This window comes from Pogonomyrmex barbatus, unplaced genomic scaffold (assembly GCF_055798465.1).
Source record: "Pogonomyrmex barbatus isolate J1 unplaced genomic scaffold, ASM5579846v1 scaffold15, whole genome shotgun sequence".
Lineage (NCBI taxonomy): Eukaryota > Metazoa > Arthropoda > Insecta > Hymenoptera > Formicidae > Pogonomyrmex > Pogonomyrmex barbatus.
In genome coordinates this window covers 5,202,000-5,212,426 of record NW_028297111.1, presented here as the reverse complement: position 1 = coordinate 5,212,426, position 10,427 = coordinate 5,202,000, and the positions used below count along the sequence as shown (strand labels likewise).

The 10,427-nt window shown below is 44.8% G+C and overlaps 1 protein-coding gene and 1 pseudogene across 1 annotated transcript; both read right to left on the bottom strand.

Annotated features, from left to right (window-relative positions):
• Nucleotides 1–5,685: 5,685 nt before the first annotated feature.
• On the bottom strand, nucleotides 5,686–8,544 carry LOC148937300 (uncharacterized). The gene has a single exon (XM_089073441.1). The coding sequence runs from the start codon at nucleotides 8,407–8,409 to the stop codon at nucleotides 5,815–5,817; it is 2,595 nt and encodes an 864-aa protein (XP_088929567.1). The 5' UTR covers nucleotides 8,410–8,544; the 3' UTR covers nucleotides 5,686–5,814.
• On the bottom strand, nucleotides 8,528–9,679 carry LOC148937299 (uncharacterized; annotated as a pseudogene).
• Nucleotides 9,680–10,427: the final 748 nt, after the last annotated feature.

Genomic DNA, 10,427 nt, shown 5'->3' with positions numbered 1-10,427 from the left:
AGGATATCAATCATTTCATAAGTTGCGCACCGCGAATCCTAAAGCTTGTAAAAATTTAACGTTCGACGCGTTAAGTTTCTTCCTCTTCTTGACGCAGCCGGATGAGCGAATATTGTCGATCGATGTTTTCTTTGTAAAACAAGATGCGTTATCTCTCTGCGTATGCTTCGCTTCGTTCAACACGAGCATCTCAAATGTCACGCTCGCGTTATCGCTGTCGCCGTCGTACGTGCAATCTGACGGTGATCTCTTCTCCTCTGAAATCGTCCGTTCTGGTCAACAATGCGTATCGTTAGCTCCGTAATGCTCCGTACGATGACTGGCAGGTAAATGATCTGCATCGGCCTTTCCGATATCTTATAGCCTGGCGGCACGCTCGGTGAAAATTCGTGTATCGTGTGCACACTTTTGTCGTTGCTGTATGCGCCCGCGGTCACGTTGCACTCTACACGGATAATGTTTATGTTCATTATGTTGATCGACACGTCCGATTCGTGCCACCTTCGCGGTTGCAGTATACGCCTCGAGAAACCCAGCAGCGAGCCAATGTTACGAGGCTTGTTAAAGTTTATTCTGTAGGCGCATTTAATCTCACACCTCATCGTGTTGTAATTTGCGCGGAGCACTATCGGGTATTCTCCAATCTCGTCATCGCCGCGCGCGGTGTCACCAGCGTTACCCTCGGGCGCGTCGCGTGGCGGACGTTTCCGTAAAATCTCACGTTTCAAAAATTCATTTATGGCATGCAGTTCATACGACCCCTCGGGAATCGTAATTTCTGCATCGTCTTTGCCAAAATAAAATGTATTGTTCGAAGCGTTTACATTCGGTATCGTGTGATAAGTCTCCAAAATTGTTAGACCAAGCTCGTAGTCATCGTCGCTCAAATCTATGGCTGGAGAATAATTTGTCGCGAGAACGCTGCTCTTCCCGCTCAGCGTAAGCGTCAGCGACATGATGGAAAAAGCGTTCGACGAATACTGAGACGCCGCGACATTTTGTCGGACTTTATAAATTCACGCGCGTCGACCGTTTTGGAGAAGAAACCACAAGCACAGCTGTCCGCAGACGCTCTGATCGTACGTCTGATAGGACGTTCGATTGTACTCTATCGTAGCATCGTCTCCGAAATATCGTATCAGTTCCTTGGGCGGTCGAAGATTACCAAAACTGTCAAAGTACACAACGCGATTGTTTCTCTTTGCGTACGCTACCCAATGAGTACCGGGGCCCGTCGTGTCGTCCAGATTTACGATACCATTTTCATTTCGACGCGCGCCGCTAATCGGTAATGCGTCACGCATGAAAACACCTCTAAAGTACGGTACGCGCATACGCTTCGCCAGCTGGTCCAATTGTACATTGGTGGTTACACCCGTAGGTATTTTTATCGTCTCTTTGACGTTTTTTTTTCTTTTTTCGCTGTTACGCCTCGTCCGCCTTTGTACGGAGCGAGATACAGTCCTCGTCCGTATTTGTACGGAGCGAGATACAGTCCCTGTCCGCGCGTTTCCATCGCGCGACGTTGCAGTTCCTCGAGTGGACGTTGCGCGACTTTCCTGTCGTTTATCGCTTTCGCCACGCTGGCCACTCCGCCGATTAAGGACCCGAGAGCGCCCAAAATTGGCAAAATCGCTAACACACCACCTCGTTTCGCCGTTGGAAGTATTCGTTTCTTTTTTTTGCCGGATTTTTTCTTCGCCTTCATACCCATGCCGATCTTGGTCTTGGCTTTCATCGCTGCCCAAACAGCTGCAGCTGCAGCTTTCTCAGAGCCGAATCTCTCGCGATGACGCGTCCTAAGGCTTTATCGGCGAGTACCTTGTCCGCCGCGTGTCTGTCGGTGAGATCGTTGCTCTGAGAATACGCAATGTCGTGTTCACGGCACGCCGCGTCCAGTGGATTTATGCCCGTTTCACCTCTGGCTAATCGCTTTTTCAGCCGAGTACCCGGACCGCAAAACTGATAGCCGGGGATATGTAGTTCGAAAGGAAGCGCGTTTATCGCTCGATTGAGCAGACCTCCAATGTAGCCTTCGTTTGACGCTGTTGCTGGCATAGGCCACAATCCTTTATCTTCGGTGCAGGACCGTCTATATGATCTCGATCCGACGATTGATTATAATGCTCGACGCAGCGACGATAGATTTGAACTTCCAAATCCGCCTTTATATACTCCGGAAGCTTGTCCCACACGTGATCGATATAATTACCGCACACGCGTAACAGTACGACCTTCGGTATATTGCAACTGCTCAGCGCTCAAATCCCGAATATCGGAGGGATGCGACAGCGCGAGATACATTTTTGCTACTGAGCGATTCGTGGTTTCGCGCGCCTATAAATAGGCGTTCGATCGAAGCCTAGATAACGCAGTGCGAACATGAAATTTGTACGGCAGCCGCTGACGATACGCGTCGCGAACTGTGACGAGAGAGCGCGAATGATGGGAGACATCGCGACGGAGCGCAAGCACGGTGAAATGTTACCGAGTACTATACGCGCCATCATTTGCGGACCGTCGAATTGTGGTAAAACCAACGTTCTCATAAGCTTGCTCGAGAGTCCGCACGGTGTACGTTTCGAGAACGTGTACGTATACTCGAAATCGCTGCAACAACCGAAATATCGATACTTGGAAAATTTATTAACATCGATAGAAGAAATCGGCTACTTTACGTTCTCCAACAACAGTGACGTCATTCCACCGAGCGAGGCACGTCCCAATTCGATCTTCGTCTTCGACGACGTTGCGTGCGATAAGCAAGATGCTGTGAGAGAATACGTTTCGATGGGCCGCCACTCGAACATCGATTGCTTCTATCTCTGTCAGACGTACGCGAAGATACCTAGACATCTGATACGCGACAATGCGAACCTGCTGATTCTGTTCAAACAGGATGGTACCAACTTGAAACATGTTTACAACGATCACGTGAATACCGACATGTCATACGATGAATTCTGTGCGTTATGCCGCGATTGTTGGCAGCGCGAGTATGGATTTCTAGTGATAGATAAGGACAGTCCGCTTATCAATGGGCGATACAGAAAGGAATTTAATACGTTCGCGGTACCGTAACGTGGTTAATCGATGTCGATACGTGGAGCAGGCAACATGGATAACACCAAAGATCGCGAGAAAATAGCGAAACAGATTGCGAAAACGAGTGATTCGATTCGCAAAAAATATCGCGCTTTAAAAATTGGTAAAATAGCTGAAGATACAGCGTTGGAGAAACGCTTCAAGCCCATCGTCGAACCTCTAAAACAGATTGTTGAAAAAACCGAGGAATCTCAATCGATTGAAAGAGAAGCAAAGGATCTCGGTATTAAGAAAAAACAAAAACGTGAAGACAGCGATGACGACAACGATAACGATATTACTACTACTGACAAGGATTCATATTGGACGGATGTTGGATGGTTGAAATTAACGCCGCAGTCTAAAAAACGACGTACAACGAAAGAATTGAAAGCCGCGTCAGATTCACTCGTGTTCGATACGATTACACCGATACAACCATCGAAAGATCTACCGAAAGAACTACCGCTGTTCCTGCAAAAGGAAGATGTTTTCGAAACAAAAGACACCAGTGAACCGTCATTCGAAACAACCATCAAACAGAGTCTTCAAACGCAACAAGGTCGAGAAGCGTTGCATAATCAGCTGGGACCATTAGGGCAAAAGTACGTAAGCCCTCTTCTCGATGATAATGGAAAAAACGATACATTTGATCGCGTATACGGTGTTTATTTCGATAAAAACAGTGGTGCGATGCTTGGTGACAAGAAATTTGACGTTGACAAAAATGACTCCATAATCATAGACAATGTGAGATACAATGGTACACCAGGATTGTACGAATTGATCTTCAAGAGACTTCCCGATGACGCGGTTTTTACCGAGGATGATAAACAAACGTATAAAAGTATATTGTTAACAACAAATGCTCACAGACGTGGTCACAGAGCCCATAATCCCATCAAGGGCAATAGGGGATCCAAGTATATTAACATCATCGCTCCGCTCGTATCTACGTATGGAAGTAGCGGGCGTAAAAAGGGTGCAGGCGTGAGCAATATACCAGCCGCCATGAAGTTAAACGACAACAAGATCGATTATGTGCATTGGGACGATCCCAACGAACTGGTGGATCGACTCCGATTGCTCGACGCTTCGCACCGAGCTGGTAACAACGCTCACGACAACGAGATGCTGTCGATCATCGAGAAACTTCGCGAAGCCGGCATTATTATAAATTAATCGCGTATCGATGAAACGAGCCAGTCGATTAACGTCAGTGAGGAAAAAAACAATTTTAAATTGTATATCTTATCTTTACTATTAAACATCGTTGAAACATGCGATCCGATGGACGTGAAAAAAATGTTAGCTCCGAGAGGCGACGACTCGTTGAGGAATTGCACGCTCCGGCGAGAAGAAATTTTCCACGAAGACGTGTCATAATGCGGGGATACGACGATCTGTGGCAGGCTGACATCGTCGAGATGCGTCCGTACTCGAGTTTCAACAGAGGTCATCACTACATACTCACCGTCATCGATGCGTTGAGCAAGTACGCCTGGGCCGTACCGCTCAAGAGCAAAGTCGGAAGCGAGACGGCTAACGCTATCGCTAAGATAATTCGAGAGAGCGGAAGATGCCCGAGAAACTTGCAAACGGATATGGGAAAGGAATTTTACAATGCCGATGTGCAACAACTCTTGAAAAAACACAACGTTAATCATTATTCCACGTATACGGTGTTGAAATCGATCGTCGAGCGATTCAATCGCACGCTTAAGAACGACATGTGGAAGATGTTTACGCTCAACGGCACTTACAAGTGGGTCGACGCGCTACCGCGTCTCGTGTCAGATTACAACGCGCGCAAGCATCGCACTATCGGCATGCGACCCGTTGACGTAACTCCCGCGATCGCCAAAAGACTCTTGGATACGGTATACAGCGCGATAAAGATCGCAGGTCCAGCAAAATTCAAAGTAGGCGAATCGGTACGCGTGAGCAAGTACAAGACACTTTTCGAAAAAGGTTACACGCCAAATTGGACCACCGAGGTGTTTAAGATCGTTAAAGTGCAGCATACTAATCCCGTAACTTATCTGCTCGAGGATTATCGCGGAAAATCGGTCGCGGGCGCATTCTACGAGCACGAATTGCATCGCGCGACTCATCCGGACGTGTATCTCGTGGAGAAAGTATTACGCAGGAAGGGAGACAAGGTTTACGTCAAGTGGCTGGGATTCGATAGATCGCATAACTCATGGATAAACAAAAGCAGTGTGATTTAATTCATTTTTTTATTTTTATAATGTATTAAAAAATAAATATACACTGTATACATGTATACAAAGAGTTTTTATTATTTTTTTTCTTCCATTACATTTTTTTTAAACTATACATGTATGTAACTTACGAGAACATATGTATTAAGCCGAGTATAAATTAAATAAATCGAAGAGAGAATTAAAGCTAATTCCTCAGCAAGCAGGATCTCGGTTGCTATTATAAAGTATATATAAAATAAATTTGAACAACTAAATTTTATTGTAAAAACTACATATAAAAACTACAAAAAATACATACATCTATACTACATATAAAACAGTATCGTATAAAACAGTATCGTATAAAATTACAAGAATACATACGTTCATACATACATAGATATGATACATAGGTATGTACATACATACATACATACATACGTGCATATATGCATACATATAAACTATATAAAAAATATAAAAATGTATGTACATTGTATAAACATGTATATATATATATATATTACAATGGAATCCGCCAATGTCCCCACGGTAACGTCTCCGTCGAATCCGGTACGATGTATCGTTTGTCGTCGTACGGACTCAGAGCGATTTTCGACTCGGACACCGTGTATACTTGGTGTAGCTTGGATCTTATACACGACTGGCGACGAGTCATTTCGATCTCTTCGTTCAAGCACCGCGTATAATCGTCGAACGTTATTATTCGCGTTATGACGTTATTCTTTACACCTTTCGCCTTTTTAATGTCTTTTCTGCCGCCCACCCTCACCGCGTACATCTTCGCTCTGAGTCCGACGAATTCCGTCATTATCGCACCGTTATTCTCATCCTTCATTAGACCGGGTACTTTTTTATTCGCGAGAGGCATCCCGTACGCGTTGTCCGTCGGATAATCGCTCGTATCGAATCTAGCGATATCGCGTTTCATCGCCTCGTATACATCATCGCACTCGATGTGGTATACGAGACTGTCCGTGTCGGTGTACATGATCTTACATTTCTCGCGATACAGCGGTGACATGTATTCGTGGTGAAATTCGTACAAGCAGATTTTCGATATGTCGAGTATACACATACCCACGTAAATCGGCTTGTTGAATTTTACCTCGAGTTTACGCATTTCGACGGCGATTAAGTTTTCCGCAAAGACGCTGCGGCTGTGGAAATGTGGTTTCGCGATCATTGCCTCCGCGCCATACCGTCCGTCCCATTTGGTCAAAAGTTTAACGTCGACGTGATTGCGCACATTTTCCATTGTTTTACCGAATACCGCGTTGTTCATTAATTTGTACAAATTTTTCTCAAAATCGTTTTTCGCGTACGTTCTAAAGTGTGTATTGAGTTCGATGTAATCGCGGAGCCAGGCGGATTGAGCAAATTGTAGTACGCGATGTATCTTTGCGATACGAAGACCATGGCGCGTACATTGCTGCAGGTTGCGATAATGGATGACGTACCGCTTCTTATCGTATAACGTCGCGAGAAGTTTATCCTGCCGCGTGCCGGGTGGTTTATCGCGCGCCGGACAGAAAGGTAAGTCAGTGTGTCGATCGTGTAAATGATGCGGATACTCGAGATCGACCTCGAGAATATAACCCGTAGACGAATCCGGAGCGATCGCGCTCGCGTCAAAGTTCTCAACGTCTTCCATCCATCGAAATTCGGCATAGGGCAGCGGTTGACACATCGCCCATCCGTACAGATTATTTACGTCAAAGTACATAAGGTATGATGACGGTTTCGACGGGTCGTACGAATGCATGTACTTGTTATTGGCCTGCGCGTATCTGCCGGAACATTGACTGAGACCGCCGCGTATATCGCGTTCGATAAACATAACCATATCGATGTCGGTGAGCAACTCAAATTTTACGCGCGTATGTTTCAACATGGCGTCCCACGTGAAACCTGGCAATGTGTAGTAATGCGCGGGATCGAGTCCATAACTCGCGACGCAACTTTCGCGGAAATTTTCGAAAACGTCGGCCAATAACAAGACATCGGTCTTGAGATATAGATCGCTATATTCGCCGAGCGTTCGGATGGAGAATCGCTGCCAGACGTTCGCGGCGTGCGCGTAATCGTTCTCCGACACTGTGTCACCGGTCAACGAGCTGTAGAACGATTCGCGCGATGGTAGGTGCGTGTCCTGCAGCTTGTCCGCGCCATCCACGTATTCGTACGGAAAGACACCTTTGCGCGTCAACAAATCAAAATCTTCGTTTGAGACCGTGGAAAATTCGGAACGTAAAATTTTTAATTTTTCTTTCGTTAGAAAAGATGCTAATTTATCAAGGCTGGTATTTAAAAACTTGTACGAATCTATGAACCGCAAGCGTACGCAATTTCGCGAATCTGATCTCTCGGTGGTATCTTGAACGTGTTTTGTAAACGAAATATATTTTTCTTTTGTTATCGGCAGCACGTCGATCCTGCCTTCGAACGCCGTAGCTATTTCCGTGATGATAAAGTGCGCGTCATAACCGGATAAGTTGTGAAATACTATGGGAATGCAATATGAATCTTTATAATTTAGATTATAATTTGAGTGCGCGGGACCACGGTAACGACCGGTAAGATGGCAATGATCGCGTACCCGCGTGTCGTCCGACGCAAATGATTTCTCGCAAATGTGACAACGCGTTGCGCTACGATATGTCTCCCACTGATCTCTCGATAATGTTTCCATGGGGACATTCGCGGATAACAAAATTTTTATTTGATGCGCCAAATTTTCGAGTTGTTGAACGAACCATGCAACGCAGTCTTCGCCGCGACGAAATTGATACGCCGATAACGCATTGTCGTACGAGCATCGCACATAATATCCTACGCTAAATACCTTGTGTTGCTGTTGATATGTGTACGACGTGTTTTCTCTTTGCGGCTCCATCCTTCGCAGTATGCACTCAAGATCTGCGTAGACGATGAATGGAAGTCGTTCTTTGTTGCAGTAGTTCTTGAAGTCGAGCCACTTGTCGTCCTCATTCGGAAGTCGGATGGCGCAATCGTTCATCCGTTCGCAATCCACCGTATGCGATTCCAATTTCTCGGATGACTTAAAATAATGTAAACATCTGCAAACGGAAAACATAATTTTTTAGTATTTTTAGCATTTAAATTAACAATTATAAAATATTTTACATATTTTACATATTTTGTTAAAAAATGTGCATACGTACCGATCACAAAAGTATTTTTTGTGTTCTTTTTTACTTAGTTGCGAGCTCACAAGACGGGATAAGTTTTTGATGTACGCAAAGTGCCCCGCGTTGTCGTCGCGCGGATCCTGCACGTACAACAAATTTGCATGTTTCTCCATTTTCTTTGTTGTCAGATGTATTGGGAGAATCTCCTTTTCCTTGATACCGTAGACGTTGATAGAGATTTCGTTGAGATGTTCGAACTTCTTAATTTGATTCAACGTCATCGGAAACGTAATGTCTTGCAAATTTAACACTGTCGTATAATGCGGGTACGATGATTCCCGATTTGTATGCCTTTCGACCGGATGCAAGGCCGCGACCACTGACCATGCGAAACACGCATTATCCGTTGACTGCACGTTAATTACCGCTCGCTTTAACATAATTTCCCGCGGTAACTCGATGTAACACCCCGCGTGCATGGGATTATATTTATTAACATTAATAGTCAAATTTAATATACGTGATAGCGCCCATCCACTGTCGCGTTCTTGAAATTCTTCGAGCGATGCCAACGTAGGTTCAATGACGTACTGCTCGTACCATTCATCCACATTTGACACTCGAAAGAGTTCACTATTCTTAGTGTTTATACTTTTATTGGCGCGTTTATCGCCCGTCACAAACTCGCCGTTGAACGCGGTGTTCACTTTTACATTATCGTGTCTTTCTATAATGTCTCGCACTCGTTCGAGCACTACACCACCAGCGTCTTCCAAAAATTGTCGCGGCTCGATATAGTTCACGTTGATCACCGCACCAGTCAATATACGGCTTTCAAATGCCGTATCAATCTCGCGCCAAACGAGAGATCCATTGTCTCTACTGGTGCTCGCGTACTCGCCACCAACGTGCACGAAACGTCTTTCTAATTGTACTTTTGCACCCGCGAGTCGTGCGATCCTCGCCACCACAGATTGTCTATTTGCAACGGTGAGTCGAGGACGCTTAACACGACTAAGTTCTTCGAGTTGTTCGATACACTCATCGCATCGTTGCAACCACGCGAAACACTCCACCAAAGTAGCGACTTGGCTGCATTGTTCTAGCAGCTCGCGTTCCACTTGCTCTAGGTGTTCCATATTGCAAAATCGTGATTTTTTTAAATTGTTATACTGTCTCATCAAAACAATTTTACATTTTTTTTACTTTCTTTTTTTATTTTCTCTATAGCTGCTTTAACTCGAAGCCAGTATACAAAGCGTTGTATTTCCGCTCTGTCCGGAGATTGATGGGAATAGAACAACCATATATGATTATCCTCGCTTCTTGGAATTATCTCTGCTACTTTTTGCCGCGAGAGAGGTAGTAATATATTGTATGCGTGTCCTCTATAATGATAATATGTGCACGCTTCCAGAATTATTTCCGCTCTCTCAGAAGGAGCGGAGAAGCAGAGAGTCGAATTGTAGCGTCCCTTAACTCTTGGACGAGAAATCGGGAAATGGGGAGTTGAGGTATAGTGTCTCTTTATAAAGTACACCGCCACGTTCACTGATAGATGAGAGATTGAATCCCATAACGGAGAACTTGTTAATTCTTCCAATGATCTTTCCATATTGTTTTTATATCACATCACACTCTTCCACTTGCATATGCCTCGTTCACAATGTTGTCTTTTTTTCAATTTGTGCAAATTGGGCACATGTTGCATGGCATTATCATACAGACGGACTGTTGGCAATTGGAGCAAAATCGGCTGTTTAGCGCATTGAGAGTATCTATCTCGTGCTTCCTAACGGCATACAATACTCCAATGTCAGTGTCCGCCAGACGAACCATGCATTCGGCACACAGAGTTAATGCACCACCCGTTGAATAATAAAATTGTATTGAACAATACTTTTTATTATTATTCAACGCAAGGAGTTCCGAACGGGTAACAATTTTTTCTGCATAATCCGTA

Excerpts from the sequence above, each read along its gene's own strand:
- LOC148937300 (XM_089073441.1), bottom strand. The coding sequence starts at position 8,409 with ATGTTTTCCGTTTGCAGATGTTTACATTATTTTAAGTCATCCGAGAAA.